General features: G+C 40.1%; 1 protein-coding gene across 2 annotated transcripts in view; it reads right to left on the bottom strand.

Annotated features, from left to right (window-relative positions):
• IL17RD (interleukin 17 receptor D) overlaps positions 1 to 18849 on the bottom strand; it is an 85388-nt gene that overhangs the window by 21912 nt on the left and 44627 nt on the right. For both annotated transcript variants that reach the window (XM_039348137.1, XM_039348136.1), the window contains exons 2-5: positions 6686 to 6743; positions 3411 to 3536; positions 1611 to 1729; positions 925 to 1045 (exon numbers count right to left, since the gene is read on the bottom strand). In XM_039348137.1, the coding sequence (XP_039204071.1) occupies positions 925 to 1045; positions 1611 to 1729; positions 3411 to 3536; positions 6686 to 6743 (424 nt within the window). The remainder of the gene's footprint in view (positions 1 to 924; positions 1046 to 1610; positions 1730 to 3410; positions 3537 to 6685; positions 6744 to 18849) is intronic.

Raw genomic sequence — 18849 nt, 5'->3', positions numbered from 1 at the left:
TCAGAAAACTAGGAATGACGGGTTTAGTAATAGTAGTAAAGTTGGAAGGGACCTTGGAGGTCATCTAGTCCAACCCCCTGCTCAGGCAGGAAACCCTATACCATTTTGGACAAATGGCTGTCCAGTCTCTTCTTAAAAACTTCCAGTGTTGGAGCATTCACCGCTTCTGGAGGCAGGTTGTTCCACTGGTTAATTGTTCTAACTGTCAGGAAGTTTCTCCTTAACACATAAGAAGTAGCTAATAGTCACTTTGAATTAGGACTGTGCAAATACTTCAAAATCTATATTTCAAGATGCACGAGAATGTGTACAAAGCATCTCTTTTCCAAACATGAGAGTAGCAGCAGCAGCACTTTTTAAACTGCTTGAGCAAAGTCCTGCTTGAAAAGGTTACATAGGTCTCCAAATGATATGAAAGACAATAGTGAAAGACAATAGAAGATCTTAATCTCATATGCCTGATACATGTATAGGCTGATGAATTTGTAGACTAGTCATTTAATTTCCCAAAGAAAATAACAGTTGCTGAGAGAAAGGCATACATACAGTTCTTTTACAGGAATGTCTTAGTAAAATCAACTCAGTGTATCAAAACTTTCCTAAATATATTTCCATAATTCTGATGCTCATCCAGTGGTTGGATTCAGCCAGTTGGCACCAGTTCGGCAGAACCGGTAGCCAATTTTTTGTTGCCTAGGCCCAGAATGGACTTCCGGAAGCAGCATCCACACAAATAATCGGTTGTTCACATATTTGAATACTACCACTGGGCTCATCCATATTTTCTCTTCAAGGCCTCCAAAGCCGTTTTACTTAAAGTATGCTTTGATGTGAATTTTAACTAGAAAGCATGCAATTTCAGCTACTATCAGTTTTCATTAAGATCTGTAAGGCAGAAAGGAATAATTGTACTGTTGTACTTACGCCGAGTTCTGAAGAAAAAAGGATGGTAGTTACTTTCATTCTTAATGGATGGAAAAGGAATAATCTTTACAAAATAGTCAGTTTCAAATTTCAGATTTAGGAAGGGCTGAGATTCCACTCTCTGAAAGGGAAGAAATATAAGCCAATTATTAGTATATTTTAACATGTCCTGGATAATCATGCAATTGGAGGACATGTATTTTCCTAACATAATTCCATATTTCCTTTTTATAGGAATCAATGTTGGCACCAGAAGAAGACCAACTATTCTTCAAACTTTAACCAATAGGATTGTTCATACAAAATAAAGAAGTTGGTAGGTAGAATAAAGGTAGAGCAGCCCACAATCTCTATTTCCTCATAATTCCACATTTTTCATACAATGTAAACTGTGTAATTAAATATATTCAGATGCTGCTAAATTACAACTTCCTACTGCCCTCTTAAATATGAACCTGAAAAAATGCCACACCTTTAAGGAACCTATAGATTAAAATTATGGCAATTCTTAGAGCAGCAGAATACTTCTCAGGGTGAAATGTGCACAGTCCAAGTGAGGGGTCCCCAGAGCCTGATATTCCAGGCAAACATTTGAAATAAAATATCCTTTAGTAGGATTAGGGTCCCATCAATTTCAATAAGGCTTCTGCTCTGAGATTTCTATGACTTTCAACACCAAGACTTACAGTCCACTTATAACTTGAGTTGAGCTGCTTTGGGTCTTTTAAAAGCAACTGCTGACATTGTCTTCTCTCCGATTTTAATTCTTCAAGTATAACTCGAAATCCTTTCAGAAATTCAATACCTGCATATATTTAAACAGATCAATAAATAAGTTTACTGATGAATATGTTTTCCTTAGATTTATATGGCTATTCAATTTGCAAAAAGTGACTCTGACACACAATGTATAATAACATCAAAATAGGGAACAAGAAAGTAAAATACATCCCAGACAGAAAAGAGAACAGAGAATAAAACACAAACAACAGGATGGCTATCACCTTTTGTTTAAGCTCCAATCTCCAATCATATACCCAGGATTAAGTGTGTAGATCAGGTCTCAACATGGCTATTGTTGAGAATTCAGGGAATTAAAGTCTATACATATGGAGGACACAGAAATGATAGTGCTAAGCTTGGCACTAACACATCAAGTAAGCACATAATTTAGGAAAACTTGGCAATTACATTTGCACTGTATGGCATTCTTAAATAAGCAGATTCTAAGTAAAATATTCTAAGACTAGTTTAAGTGCAATTGTATCTTCCCATGCTCCTACAATACTGCACTAAACATTTTTATTTATTTTCCTTGTTAAATTTGGTATTTAGTTCATGTACATTTGTACAAATATTTTTCAGCTCTAAATAATCTTGCAACAAGGAAGGCAAATCAGCTACCTCCTGTGTCCTTTATATTTAAAGAAAGAACACTACTATTTGTGCTGACAGTGAATAAGAAAAATTAACCAGACCCCTGTTACCTGAGAGCCTTCAACTTCAGTTCCTTCTTGATATTTTGAGAAGGATTAACTTCTGATCATTACAAGAGAAAATGCCAAGCTTTGTAGGCCTTGGAGATTTAATGCATCCAAGTCTGCAGCTGCAAATTACCAATTCAGTAACACTGTGCACTTAGAAGCATTGGATATCACTTCCCCATTCTTTTTAATAGCTACCCATTAACAGCACCCAGCATGTCTCTATTCAGATTAACAGCACACTAAATATAATGAAATACATTGTGCTTTACCAAGATTCAACCATTCCTTTTACTGTTTCCCCAACATATATGTAAAAAAATGCTTTTGCAAATTTGTTGCTATCATCAGCTCACTATTATGGCCCCTTTCAAAAAGCTGATGAGGTTTCAATGCAGCCTGTATAAATTTGAACACAATAAAAAATTGTAGGTGGGAACTCATTATTTTGGAACTCGGTACATCTCTACATTACTTCATGTTGATGAATAGTTCTTTTCTTTTAGGAATTACAATCCCAAGATCTGATATAAAAGATAAGTGTACAAATTACAGACACAGTTGACTTGATGTGAGTATTAATAATTTCTCTAATATTTATATCCAAGAAAGCCTGGGAGAAACTTGTAGGAAAAGGTTAAGTAACATGGAGGGAATAAGTTAAGAATGGCAAACACTTAAGGGCTCTATCTATTCAAAGATGAAGGTGATTTAAGAATGACAGAGAAAATGCAATTTTGAAAAAAGTTGAAGTGTCTTTAAACAAAAGGGGGAAATTCTCCTTTATATTTGGCAATTTAGCTTGGCTTAAATGGATTGTCTTCAAATCTTTTAGAATAAACTTCAATGTTAATAATGTTAGGCAAAGCTTAATTTCAAGAAATCTGAAACATGGATTCAATGGACTATCCTTGAAGCTAACACAGTTTAGCTGGAATGGAAAAAAGCAGAAATTTCCAAAGGGTTGGCATCTGTTTGAAATTCAATTTTTTCTCTACTTACCAATGGGGTTGGCTGTCCACAATACAGTCACTGCAACTTGGTCAGAGCATGCATACTGACTAATAGTGATGTTCTGTACATCTCCAATCACATGTTTTCCTATTGAATTCAAATAAGGAGTACAATCTGGGGAAGAAACAATTAAATACATTTAAAACAGAAAATGTTTTCTGTATTATTAGAGCAGTGGTTCTCAACCTTTTTAATACCACGACCCCCAACCAGTCATAAGTCGAGGACTACTCAACCGGTCGTAAGTCGAGGACTACTCAACTGGTGCAGCACCGTTTGCAGAATGGGACTTTTGGCGGGCTCAGCAGGGCAGAGACAGCCTGGACAATTCCTATTGGCTTTTGAAAGCCAATAGAATTAGACTCTATTCAAGAGAGTCTATTCTATTGGCTTTCAAAAGCCAATAGAATAAAAGGGAGTAGCACAGCTAAGGAAAAGGGGGAAAAAATGGCGGACTGCGTTGTTTGGCGACCCCCGTGAAATGGTCGTTCGACCTCAAATGGGGTCCCGACCCACAGGCTGAGAACCACTGTATTAGAGAACATTCAGAGAATGTTCCTAACATTCTCAATCATCCAGGTTGTGTATGTCCCAAAGGTGCTTTTCAAAAGGCAGCTGGACTTTTTTTTTTCTTTGAAATAAAGAAGCTTCTTGGATGAGAAGAAAAACCTTTTTCAAGGAAAAAACTAAGTCCAATTGCCTTTTGAAAAGCACCTTTGGGAGTCCAATGATATCATTTTATTTTTAATCAGTTACTGGACGACCTGTGACCAGTTGGGTCCTTATTTCCTCATTCTGTGGCTTTCATTGTCATTCTGGAGACCTGGAGCCTTCCATCTCTTTCCTTATTTGCTCTTTGTCTCTGATCCTGGAGACATACATTACTCTCCTCCTTTGCCTTGTCCTTTGTTCTCTTTCTGTGTCTTTTGTTGTCATTCTAAAGGCATAAATGCCTCCTCTCTCCCGCTCCTTCTCTCATGTTATTTGTTTTGACTGCTTGATCCTGGAACTGTGTGGCCCTGGCCTCATTCAAGTCTTGTTTTCTGCCCCTATTTGGTGCATTCTGAAGACATCTGGTATCATCTGTTGACTAGGACAACTCCCCTCTCTTTCCACACAGCATAATTAGATAGACAATATTTTTTATTATGGTTGATCGCACAGTCAGATGTTTAGATTGGCTTTTGCATTTTTATCCACCTATTGAGTCCTCCCCAGGGACCTGGGATAGGCAGATGTTTGTTTGATGATGTTAAAGGTGTTGTCACAGGATGTACGCTGTCCCAAATAAAGCTGCCTTTTGCAAAAATTATTATTTTTGTACTTATTTTTTACTGCAATGCTATATGGTGCTTTCATCAACTCAGAAGAGTTCTCACTTTCTATCGGATCCCACATTGTTTTATGGGAAGCTGGCAGGGAGTGCTGCAAATGATGATCATGTGACTGTGGCTGAATATGGCGAGACAGTAGTGCAGCTGACTCTGGTAGTGTGGTGGTTCTGAAGTGGCCACAACTTGCCAAATTTCAGTCTCATATGATTAATGGGTCCCAGATTTTGGACACATACTTTAAGTTAGCCTCTTTGAGGTACATTGATTTGAAAAGTGTTAGCCTATGGATTCTATATCCATTCACATGGCATTGTTATAAATTAGTGAAGGTTCTCATTATCCATTTATTGCTGGAAGAGTGGCTATCCTCTCTTAGCTTACTCAGTACTTTGTTGTATAACAATGCTGTTCCTGGAATCTATCACTTCTTATTTGGCTACATTATACTTTTTCCTAAGAAGTAACTAAAAGTAGATTTCTTAGAAATAGTAGAATTCAAGTGAATGACAGCAAAAGTTTCATACAGAAAAAGAGCCATCTGTGTAGGAAATTTAAAACAAGAGCTTCCTCCAACATCTGGATCTACTTAAAGGATAGCTTTGCATTTTGTTGGCAAAATGTTTGTGCTCCAAAATGACAATTTGCCAAAAATCTAGGAGAATACTGTAAACTCTCATAACCAAAAAACCCCTTACTTTCCATTTCTCCATTTCATTGCTAGGCTGTGTAATCTCCAACAAAGGCATATACTATAAGTAAAAATGCATTTCAGTCACTTTACATTACACTAAAACTTTAAAATTTAATATTAAGTGTATCCTTGTTTATTGTGATAACGATTCTGTTAGCAAAGCAACTTTACAGATTGTGTACTTCAGAAATTTCATTTTTTCTTGTGAGGAAACAACCTATCTGTGTAGGATTGTGTTCTTGGCAGGGTTGCCCATTTGTCAAATAACAGAGATCCTGGAGATTATGGATGAACACAAACAAGTTTTCCAGAGCAAAGTTGGATTAGTGAACATTTGAAATGATAAATTAGCACAACCAAATTTCCCTTTAAAGAATATGCCTGGCTAGGCTAAATTAACAGACAAAATTGTGTCAGATAAATAATATTGTTAAGTTTGGGGGCTATACTTCCAAGTTCTAAGCTCCTCTTGGTATACAGCCTTGACTTTCCCTTCAAAGAAGAAAGTGAAGAGAGACACAAAAATAACAATTGCAGTATTATAAGCTTTCCCTTCAAAGAAGAAAGTGAAGAGAGACACAAAAATAACAATTGCAGTATTATAAACTCAATGCAATCATGTCTATATTCCTAAATTCTGCATTCTCTCTAGTTTTGTTTTTAGTTACTGTTGCTTGTTGCTTGCTGATTTTTTGTCTGTATCTTTTTATATGCCACAGTATAATGCTTATTTAGAGATTCAAAAAACATCCCTTTTTCTCTTAAAGGTTTATGGTATTTCCTGTGTTCGGCACCCTACAAAACATTGCTAGATGCAACATAATTGCTAGCTACTTGTTTTCTGATGGAGATTGCAACACGATAGTAATTCAATATTTCTAAAACTTTAGAGTGAATGATTTATTAATCTGAGTCACGTGGAACAGTGAAAGAATTAAATCCTATTTGTTTGCAGCTACAAATGTTAAGAAAGCACAGAAATGGCCCAAATTGTCCTGCCTTTCTTTCACATATTCATCAAAGGTACAAATTGTTTTACCTGATCTTATTTAGATAAAATTTGAATAAAGATGCCATGGCTGAACAAAATAGTTTTAATTTACCCCTTAAGTTTTTAATGGACAAAACATTTTGCTCTATTTCAAACTCATCTTAATTAAAAGCCTAAGTGGTTAAATAAACAAGAACAAATTCAATGTTGTCTTCGAGAGAAGTCATGATGCGAAAGGATAACTTACTGTCATATTTAAAGGTAATATTAGGCAGCCCAATATTCTTTCCATTTGGAGAGAGGACCTATAAAAATACGAGAGAACACAGCATAAGCCAGTGGCTGAGACAGTAAGTCGGACTTAGTTGATGAATGAATTCATTTGACTACATCAGGGGTAGGCAACCTTGGCTCTTTTATGACTCGTGGACTTCAACTCCCAGCAGGCTCAGGAATTCTGGGAGTTGAAGTCTACGAGTCATAAAAGAGCCAAGGTTGCCTACCCCTGGACTAGATCATCCCAGTGTGATACAGCTGAATATTAGAATTCCATCTAGTGAAGTACACTATGCTCAGCATTCCAGTTTTGATAAAACTAAGGAAGAATTGTTAACTCTACAAAGTATGAACATTGTATGGTTGTCTTAAATCAGACATGTCAAACACAAGGCCTGGGGGCTGGATGCGGCCCGCAAAGTGGTTTCATGTGGCCCGTGAAGCCATCCTGGAAACAGTGAGGGAACGGCCCCTGCTGCCTTGGCACTGGCCCAGGCCAGCCGAGAGCCAATGTACAATTTTGTGGTGGCCATCTTGGCACTTGCCCCGGTGGACCATGCCTTGGCACTTGCCCCAGTCCCACCCCCTTCTGCCAGAGACCCTCAGATCTGTCCCACTCCTGCCCAGGCCTCCTCAGGTACCCTTGACATGAACGATGTAGAACTGGCCACGCCCACCTAGTAGGCCACACCCACTTCTTCCACGGCCACCCAGTAGGCTGCACCACTCTTGCCACACACACCCGGCCCCCTGAGGGCAACCGCAATGCTGATGCGGCCCTCAGTGAAATTGAGTTTGACATCCCTCTTAAATGTTTCATGCTTCCCAAGTTACTGATGAATACAGTTCTGTAAATATACTCTTAAGATATTATTGAAAAAATACAAAGAAAATCTACAATGCTTTACACTAGCTGCACCATTTTTAAGCTCCAATTGCACAACTCAAAGAAGATACAAATCATCTCTAATTCACATTCCCAACCTAATAAATTTTATCTGTGAAGAATTACAACTATAATTTTCACTAACCATGACCTTACTAGAAGTCAAAAGTTGGGTAAAATGTATGCAAGAAGTGTCAATCTCTCTTGAAAAAAAACCCCAATAACTGCTATGTTGTGTCCAAAATACTTTTGGATTGATTTGGGATTTGGGAAGAGATAATGTTGAATATAAATAAATGTTGTACAACAGGGCTTTTCAACCTTTTTACCCATTGTACCACTTTTAGGATATGGCAACATCCGAGTACTTTTTTTTTCCAATCACAGTTGGATTTTGCTGCTTCTGGTCTTTCCTAGCCGCAGAAAGCATCTGTTTAATTGGGAGAACCTGGAAAGCATGGGGGTTGGCCAGAGCACAGAACCTTTTGTTAGGGAAAAGGGAGAGACGGTGTGAAAATGAAATGGAATGAGTGAATGAAAGAATTGGATTTGGGCAACTAGTTGGTAAGGCCCTGTAAGCAAAGCAAAGTTAGGAAATTAAGCCTCAAGAAGGGAGCGGCCACTTACCTCCGAGAGCAAGTGGAGGTGCCCACGGACATTGGAGGCATCCGTAAACAGTGGTGTGAAGCCGGCCGGTCGAAGAGTAGCCAGTACCTTCTAACGAGGAAACCAGAAGTGTCTCTGCAGACCCCTTTTTGGTCTGAAAACGTGGCAGGATCCCTCAGAGGAGCTGTCCCACGAACTCTGTGAGGGATCCAGAGTGCTCCGTGAGTCCCATTTTTACCAGACTCACAAAGAATCATGGTGGAAGAAAGCTCAAAAGGAGGCTTTGACTGTGTAGTGCCCTTTAGCGTCAAGGGAAAATCCCGTCATATAAGAATGGGAGGTTCCAATTCAAGGGCTGAGGTAGGTTTCCCAGTTGAAAGCTTGCTCATAGCCTAGGACAGGAATCAGCTTCCTGTCTAGGCCGGAATGGAAAAGAGGTAGGTAAAGAAACTATATGAAAAAAAAAATAGACTTTGCTTAGGGCCTTGCTGGGAAACCAATTTGGCTAAATAAAGGTACTTAAAAGGGAAAATAAGAAATAGTGATATCTCTCTCTCTCTCTCTCTCTCTCTCTCTCTCTCTCTCTCTCTCTCTCTCTCTCTCTCTCTCTCTCTCTCTCTCTCTCTCTCTCTCTTCTCTATGCAACCACGTGGTATGTTTAAAATATGTGCCTTCCCTAACTTGAGTTATCTGAAATTTATGGTGGGAATGACTAGGATGTGTAAAACTAAGACTTCTGTTCGCTTGTCTTTGTGTATATATGTTTGTCAAAGTCTGTGTGAAAGGTAAATGTGACTGTTAACTGTTTCAAATCCAAAGAAAAAATAATTTTAAATTCTGCTAGAAATTGTGCTTAAAAATAAGCCACAAAAAGGAAATACCTCACTCTGTTTGTCTGGCCAACAAACAGAGTGAAGAAAAAGAATTGTGTTTGTTTGTTTGTTTTCCTTTCTCTCTGTGTACGCTCAAGAACAGCCTTAAGTTACCAGGAGGGATTGCTTTAAGTTTATCTGTTGGAAAAGTTTCACTTGCATTTACTGTATGTGTTTTATCTATCCTTTTCCTGAAAAATGTGTGTCTATCTACAAGAGCCTTTTGAAACTCAGGTCTGCTTGTGTGGGGAAATAATTTTTTGAAGTTACTTTTCGTATCCTATCACTTATTGGTGATGCTACTATGAAACTTTTCTTATCCGAAATATATGAGCATTTCTCAATCTCTAGAACGATGTGGTCTATTTTGGAATGGATGTTCTCCTGCCCTTGGCAAGTTGCACATCTTAAAATGCTAGGCTTTTGAAATTGTTTGGAGTTTTCAGCATTTTCGGGCTGCCTGCGGGCTGCCCCCCTTCCGATTCTTTTCCTGCCCTTTGTTCTCCATGCCTTTTGTCTGCCTCTCCTGGTGGAGTCCGCCCGGGGGGCTGGGGGAGACCTTGTTCTTGTGTCTTTCGGCCCTGGGGCCCTCTCCCAAGCCTTTGGAAGCAGAACACATAGACCCAGATGCTGCCTCCATCCATTTGAGCCATGGAATTGAGTTTTGAATCCAGCCATCCACTAAAAAGTCACCATGCAATCTAAGTTGAAAATCTTCCCAAGTCCTACCATTTCCTCAGATGCCTGTGAGAGCTGCAGAAGGAAGGATTCCTGGTGCCATGTGAAGCCTCAGAAGAGAAAATTAAGACTGTGGGGGGAGGGTGGAAACTCATTGTAAACTTTTCTTTCTTGCCCCATTTGTATTGTAACAAGCCAGTTGAATGTATTAATGGAGAGATGGCATTTAGGAATAGGTGGCAGAACAAGTACTGAACACCTTGGACTTCTATCTGGTGGGAGGGAAAATTTATCCAGAATGTTTGTATTTTGTAGAAATAGCTGCATATGCACACATACACCATTCACACCATTCAGAGTCTATCCCCTCCAGCTACCTTTAGTAAAGTTCCTCAGGCTGATTTTTGCTCTATTGCACCAAACTTTGTGGGACCAACTTCCAACAGATAACAAGGGGGAGGGAATTAGGCCCCCTCAGGTGATTTGCAATTCATATGCCCTGACTAAGGAAGCAACAGGAAAAATCCCAAACTTCAGCCCTGAATATCTTGCACTGGTGAGCCCAGATTGGGATTCCTAGAACTCATTATGTGCAATTTAAAGAAAATTTAATAGCCTGGTATATTGGACATTACAAACCTGGATGCACTGAACTAAGAGCTAAGGCAGGAAACAACCCCTGAAAACGGGCAACCATGTACTAAGGAGAACCATGGCTGTGAAGAATTTTGGGAGGTATGCAAACCTGACTGGAAGCTAAAGGTGATATCCAACATTTGAAAATCATTGGCACAGAATATTGGACACTATAAATTTCTTTTCCACCTAACAATATTTTGCCCTGACTTTTAGAACTTTATGGGTGCAAGCTCCCCTTTTGGGAGCCACTAAAGGGATCTTTTTCTGCTGCCTCCATTAATGTCTTATTATTATTATTATTTTGCTTAACAGTTTAAAAGCTTGCCTACCAAGTCTCCCTGACCAGATCAATTTTAATGTTGTGCCAATAAGTGTGTCATACATTTACACACTTAAGGCACAAAGCGGGGATTGATGAAAGTTAGCCCAGAGAAGAAATATTAAAAAGGGCAGAAAAATATATTTTTCCTCAAAAGGACTTTTTAAAACCAAACCTGGCCCTAAATCTATCTCTCTGCCCCAAGCAAGAGCTAGGCCCATACAAATGCAAATGTAAAACCATCAGAAAGTTGGAGCCAGAGCAATCAAGAAGACAAAAGAGAAGATCTGCATACCCCACCCAAACTCTAGGAGTCAGCCCCATCATCTGGAAAGCAGGATATGATAATAGAATTAAACCACAGATATCAAGGCCTAGACAAACACTCAGAAACAGCCTCAAGGTTCATGCCACAGGAACAGGAAACTATTCCAAACAAAAGGCTAGGGGGGGTATAAAACCTACTGCCCATGTGCTCAATCCCCCTTCTCCTTTGCTCGCTCTTCTCTCTCCTCTGCACTTTTCTGAAGAACCATCTTTCTGCAATAAACTGTAACCTTCTTCCCAAAGCAGTCGCCATGTTTGCTTATTTATTCCCGGCTTGGATGAACCAGGATGAAGACTTTACTTCTAACACTTTGCTGATACAAAGGCCCCCTTATTTAGTGAAAGCCAGACAATATAAGGTAATCCTCAAGCATGCTGCAAATCTACAGAAAGACCATAAACAAAAGAAACACACAGAAGAAGTAACAAAATTCAGTTCTTTAAGAAACCCAACTCTCATTTACACAACCAAAACATCTTAAAGTACTTCTAATTCAGTGCTGATATGCTCCAAATCTTCTGAATATTTTTTTGTTTTCCTAAGTGGAACAGAACATGTTTTACTAGAAGTTTCTAAGTTTCTTCGTTACTAGCAAACCCAGGAAAAGTTAAACAAGAGACTATGCATTTTTTTCCAAGTTGCAGAATTCACACTAGGAATAATTTTATAACATTCATTTCAGGGCAAAAAGTATTGGATATGGTGATTGTTAATGCTTTCCTAGCAAGATAAATGAGTGAGTTTTATCAATCATAGCTAACTGATAAATAAAATGTCAGGTAATGGAATGTAATTACTTTGTGTTTTTTTTATTTGAACAGTAATACTAAACAGTAAACAATCACCAAAGCTATTGTTTATGTCTAACTTTTGAAACCTTTAACTGGCCACACAACAAAAGGTTTGTAGACTTTTTACTGTACCTGCCTCTAAGCTAGCCATCCAGACCCTCAAAATATTGCCGCAGGAGATTGCTGCTTCATCAGTTGGTTTAATTGGGTGCAATTAATCTTTGAAATATGACCTTTTGTTCAATATCTGTTCAAAATTATGACTGTTGAACAAAGGGGCTCATGACCCGTGCTTGAAAATACAGCCATTGCAGCAGCAGCACCCCATCCTCATGATCAAAATTCAGGCACTTGGCAATCCAATATAACAGAATAGAATTGGAAGGGACCTTGGAGGTCTTCTAGTCCAACCGCCTGCTCAAGCAGGAAAACCTATACCATTTCAGACAATTGGCTGTCCAATTTCTTCTTGAAAACCTCCAATGTTGGAGCACCCACAAAGTGCAAAGTTGTAATTAGAGAGACAATGAAAAGTACAGTATATTAACAAGTGCTTGAAAATCCAGTTGGAAAAAGAAAAAAAATGTTTCAAATCATTTATGTATAGTCTACACAAAATATTCCAATGCTATCCTTCCACTTCTTTTAAGATCACAAAAAACGATATTCAAGAATGAACAAAGAAAGAGTAATTATATTATGCAGCAACAATTGTTTTTTTTTCTCCCTCAAAGATTCAGTAGGCCTGCCTGTGCAGTTTCTTTAAACCACCCCTTAGCATTTTCTTGGATTCCATTATATTGACAGAAAAAAACCAACCATTGTTTTCTCTTCCCTCAGAACAATCAATGGATTAAATCAATTCCTTGCCTCCTGCAGAGTTGCAACACACATGAATTTAGGTTAGGACTCTGGGGCAAAAGTTTGTTTTTCACTTACAGTGATTTTTTTTTTCTTTTTAAGCTTGTGGGAATATACTGGTGAACTGCTTTTCTACAAAAAGGAATGATTTTATATTTCAGCTTCTGACAGTTCAGCTAAGAATTTTTCTAATCCCAAATCACACTTTTACTATTTATGAAGCAGCGTATATATTCTGAATTAGTCAATAGAATTTAATGGAGAGAGATCCTGGCTGTTTATGATACAGTTTTAATATTCCTGATGCATTTGTATTCCTCTTTTATCAGGATTCTAAATTAAAAGCATTCCAGAGAGAACATATGCTGGAATCAATTCAAGATTCTGGCAGTTAAAATCTACTACTAAATTCTAATTGTATTTATAAACATGCAGAAGAATCAATTATATAGCTCAAATACATTGTTCTTACTTGGAAACCAGAGACAATCAGAAACCTAGTCATGAGGGCTTATATTATAGGGTAAATATGATTGGGGAGGCTTTCTATTTGTGTATTTCCCCATACATCATTACAGTGCAACAAAGAGATTAAAAGAAGGGAAGTACAGTAGAAACATTCTATAAATAATATACAGGATATATTGTATGTATGCCCTTCTTCAAAAACTATGGAAGTAAACATTTTTAAAGAATCTGAACATTAATAAGACCAGCTTAAAATCAGAGCTTGGATAAAATTCCACAAAAAATGCATATAAAGCAACTATACACTTATAACATACTACTATCTTTTTGGTATAAGAAATAAGCAAGTAAGCAAACTCACAGGTGCTTTTTATTTAGCTTTTAGATCTTCACTTCCCCCATCTACCCCCCAGCCTTTTTAGAGGCAGTCTCCTCTATATCTTCCTTTCCTATCCTCTATCTCAGGGGTCTTGGCCCTTTTATGATTTGTGGACTTCAACTCCCAGAATTCCTCAGCCAGGCATGCTGGCTGAGAAATTCTGGGAGTTGAAGTCCACAAGTCATAAAAGGGCCAAGTTTGAAGATCCCTGCTCTATCTAGTGGGCTAATGTGTCAAGGTGCACATGTTCAGAGTCAAACAATAGTACCTTGTTTGGGGAGGGCCATTCACATATCCAGAATAAGCAAGAGATTGGAGATAGTAGAGCCAACTGATAACACAGTCTATTACAGCTGGTGCGGTACCGTGAGATTCTGTTTTAGGTACAGTATTCTTCAGCAGTTTCAACTTCATAAACTGCATAGACAACAGGATAGAAGGGGAACTCATTAAATTTGCAGATGACACTAAGTTGGGAGGAATAGCCATCGCTTTAGAACAGGGGTGTCAAACTCGCAGTGTCACGTGACATGTGATGTATCGTGACTTTTTTTCCCTTGCCAGCAATGGGGTGGGCACGGTTTTGCTATGATGCATCCGATCCCTGGGCCAGCAGTTTGACACTCCTGCTTTAGAAAGTAGGCTCAAGATCCAGAAGGATCTTGATAGGCTTGAATACTGGACACCATCACCCGGTGATGTTGTCTATTCCACATTTTTCTATCTTACCAAGACGTAGGTTGTGGGCTATGTTGTCAAATACTTTACTAAAGTCCCAGTATACTATATCCATAGCATTTTGCTAGTTCACTAATTTAGTCACTTTGTCAAAGAATACAATATTATTTGTCTGACATCATCTGTTTTTGACTAACCCATGTTGATTTTTAGTAATAGTTTTACTATTTTCTATATCTTCTCTGTATTTTTTCTGGGTTTGGGGGGTTTTTTTTCCAGATGAATGCCATTATCATCTTTGGTCCAATCTGGCCACTAAGAAATATCTTCCTCATACAGCTGCTGAGCTAACTAGCAGTGAGATCTTTAAGTTAAAATGTTTGATGGCTTCAGACTAGCAATTGAATTTCCTTCAAATAACATTCCTGCTAATCTAAAAAAAATTTAAATAGAAAACTTGTGAATTAAATGTAAGATGAAAAGTATGTAGTCCACCACCCAGTTCCAGTTCCAGCCCTTCCCATTGTTGAATAAAAATCTTACCTTACCAAATTCAAGTTTAGGCATATTTGCAGGATGTCAAAATTGGTAACAAAAAACAAAAAGATCTTGTCTAACCAAGAACATGTAAAAACGTGCAACTGTATAAACTGGTTAACCTTAGAAGTCAAAGGCAGGTGTAAGGAAGGAAAAACAAGGCATCTGAAGGTAATTAGTATCTGAGTTAAACCTCTTTTCAAAAGATGTAAACTGCTGCTTAAGGGATCAAAACAGATACTATTTAGTGATTTCAAAATGCACCTTGTAATCGGGGAGCCTGTCTAGCTTCCTTTTCATTTGCTTATCTTATCTTTAGTTTTAAGCATATCAAGTTTAAAAAGGTTTCCTGAAACAGGAAGGAGACAAAATTACCTCCCATTAGTCTCATCTGTTGTTACTCATTCATGCCTTGTTAGAAGCAGATGAAAAGCCTTTCAGTCATTTACTAGAAAACAAAAACTCAGGCCAGCCAGAAAAAGTGGAAACTTGGTTGTCCTATAATTATGGCCTTTTTGTTCCTTTTTTTTTTTTTTTTTTTTTTTTGAGGTTTACAAAACCATACATTTCTTGTTGCAGATGCTCCCACTATGGCCTACCTAAATTAAAAAAACAGGCAGTTTGTTCAAATTATAAGCACCATATAATTGATGCAATCAGCATCAGTTGCTTTGATGATAAATCCAAACTTATTAGGCAGGCATACTGCTGGGAAGGGAGAAAGACAAAAACCATCTGGTCTGAAATCAAATTATCCAGACTTCAGGGCAGCTTCTAGGAAAAAAAAGGTTGGCATATTGTGACTTTTCCAAAAAGCTGTATTTACAGATGCATGGTAAGATTTAATTCCTTTTCAATGCAAGAGGGATGGAATATTCTTACTATTCTGATGGTCACACATTAAGAAGTCATAGCTTCTTATAAGCATTGTTTGTTGGCCTGGCTCATCCATACTACTAAGGTAAAAGCTATAGTTTCATAATCACAAACAATCATATCTTATCACATGAAGCCTTGATCAGTTCATAAGCATTTGTAAACCTGGATAATATGTGGTTGATAGATGCTACCAGATCCTATGAAATGTCAAACCCATGAAAATCTGAACTCTTCCCACATCAGCTAGGCCGAGAAAAAAAATCGCTTGTACCCATTCCTGGGTTCCCAGAGCAACCATGCAGCTCAAGAAGTCATCCAGCTGTGTGCCTACATTGAATCCAAAGCATCTGTGCTCACTTTGGATCCAAATACTGCATATCTTTAATCATGTTCTTTGCAGATTATCTCACGTTCTGGTTATGTTCACACAACACAATAAGCCTGACTCCTGGGTGAACCCCTACCTGCATCTTATTCAATCATAAACTAACCTGGAAGCCTAGATTTGTGCATCATCCTAATGTAATTTATAGGTTGTACCATCCAGAAGGGGCGTTGACTTACCTGAACGCCTTTTCTCAGCACGGAGATGGATAATCCACCAATGGGTTGAGACTGTATTCCTGCCCGATCAGATCAGTCAGCCAAAGTTGCCACACCTGTCCTGGACCACGAGATCCCAGTCTTGACACAAGCGAAGCCATTGACTGACAGTAAGACGTTTTGGCTCAAACTAAATCTTCCTTATTATCCCTGTCTAGAAGGGTGGGTGTGGATTATCCATCTCCGTGCTAAGAAAAGGCGTTCAGGTAAGTCAACGCCCCTTCTTCAGCACTGGAGATGGATAATCCACCAATGGGACATACCAAAGCCTATTGTCCCTTGGGTTGGGGAATAGACTGGTCCTGTGTGTAACTTTGGTCTAGCACCTGCTGGAGAACTCTCCTGCCAAAGGAGGCCTCTGCAGAGGAGTACTTGTCGATTTTGTAATGGCGAATAAATGGAGAGGGCGAAACCCAAGTGGCCGCCCTGCAAACCTCTTCAACAGAAGCTTGCATGGCCCATGCTGCTGAGGTGGCAGCGCTCCTTGTGGAGTGGGCCGTGATATGCCTGGGGACCGGCAAGGCCTCCGCCTGGTATGCCCCAGTGATGCATGCCCTAATCCACCTACCAATGGTAGAGGACGAGACCTTCCGTCCCTTAGTGGAGGGGTGGAAGGATACGAAAAGTGCCTCTGAGTGTCGGAATTCCGCTGTACGTGAAATGTAATACCTTAGTGCCCTGCGTACATCCAAGGTGTGCCATTGTTGCTCTAGGGCATGAGTTGGGTTTGGACAGAAGTCTGGTAGGACTATCTCCTGTGTTCTGTGAAAAAGGGAGTTGACCTTTGGGATGAAAGAAGGATCTATTCGCAAGACTACCCTGTCCCTGTGAAAGTGACACAGGTCCTTCCTCATTGAGAGAGAAGCTAACTTGGATATACGCCGAGCTGATGTGATAGCTACTAAGAAAGCTACCTTATGCGTCAGGTAGCGAATGTCACATGTTTTGAGTGGTTCGAAAGGTGCTCTGATAAGAGCTTGCAGTACTCGTGGCAGTTCCCACGATGGGTATCTGTGCACGGTTGATGGTCTAATGTTCGCAGCCCCTTTGAGGAAGGATCGTATTAAGGGATGCTTGCCCAAGGTTTCGCCAGGGCTGGCCGAAAGTATTGTTGAGAGGGTGGCGATCTGCCTGTGCAGCGTGTTTGGCGAAAGACCCCTCTCTAAGCCACCTAGTAGGAATTCTAAGAACTTGGGAATTGTGATCCTATTGAGTGGCAGTTCCTGTTTAGAGCACCATGACTGGAAACTTTTCCACGTGGCTTCGTAGATACGGTTTGTGGAAGGGCCCCTTGACGCCTGTATAACTCTAATTACACCCTGTGAGCAAGATCCCTTGGTTAAAATTAACCGCTCAAGTGCCAGACGGCTAGTTGTAGCCATTGTGGCTCTGGGTGGAATATCTCCCCCTGCTTGAGGGAGATCCTCTCCGAAGGGATCCGCCATGGGTTTGTACGGGAGAGACCTCTCAGGTCTGCAAACCAAGGCCTCCTTGGCCAATAAGGGGCCACAAGAATTACCTCGGCTCTTTCCCGCAGAATCTTGCATACTACCGCCGGAAGGAGAGGTAAGGGTGGGAATGCATATAGAAGCTCCCTTGGCCATGGGCTCTGTAACGCATCCATCTGCTCTGCTCCCCTGGATGGGAATCAGGAGAAGAAGCGAGTCAGTTGGGCATTGAAAGGAGAGGCAAATAGGTCTACCTGGGGAAGACCGAAGCGGTGACAGATCTCCCTGAAGATCCTCGGGTGTAGTTGCCACTCTGAGTGATCTATTGTTGATCTGCTCAACAGATCTGCCTGGACGTTTGCTTCCCCCGATATGTGGTCGGCCTTTGTGGAGGCCAGATTTTGCTCCGCCCAAGCTCCCAAGCCGAAAGTGAGCGAGAGTGTGTGCCCCCCTGACGGTTTATGTGGGCCTTGGCTGTCACGTTGTCCGTCAGGATTAATACGTGACTGCGTCTTAGGCTGCTCTGGAAATGTCTTAACGCTAGGTGGATGGCTCGGAGTTCGAGCCAGTTTATGTTGTGCCGCAGGTCCGCTGCTGACCAGCGGCCTTGTGTCCACTTGGTCCCCAGGTGGGCTCCCCAGCTGAACAGGCTTGCATCGGTTGTGACGACTATTCTGTCTGGTTCCCTGAAAGGTGAACCTCTGAGGAGGACCGAAGATAGCCACCACTTGAGGGAGTGTTGTACTCCCAGTGGTAGACCTACCCTTCTTCGGGACACACTGAGCTTCTGTCTCTGAAATGGAAGCATGAACCACTGTAGTTCTCTTGAGTGCAGTCTTGCCCATGGAACGATTGCTATGGTCGAGATCATCTTCCCTAACAGCTGGGAAAGGCAGACCAGCGTCACTGACTGACCGCAGCTTACCTGTTTTACTGTTTCCCTTATGTTGCTGAGGCGTTCCTGGGATAGGTACACCTTGCACTCCATTGTGTCTATGACAGCTCCCAGAAGGAGTATCCTCGTTGTAGGAGTTAAGTGGCTCTTGGGAAAGTTCATCGAGAAGCCGTGATCCTGCAGCAGTTTTACTACTAATTTTAGGCCCACCTGAGATTGGTGGGCGGACGATGATTGGATTAGAATATCATCCAGGTAACACTGGACT

This window comes from Crotalus tigris, unplaced genomic scaffold, assembly GCF_016545835.1.
Source record: "Crotalus tigris isolate CLP2741 ecotype Arizona unplaced genomic scaffold, ASM1654583v1 scf7180000018122.1127207, whole genome shotgun sequence".
Lineage (NCBI taxonomy): Eukaryota > Metazoa > Chordata > Lepidosauria > Squamata > Viperidae > Crotalus > Crotalus tigris.
This window is presented reverse-complemented; position numbering and strand designations above follow the sequence as displayed.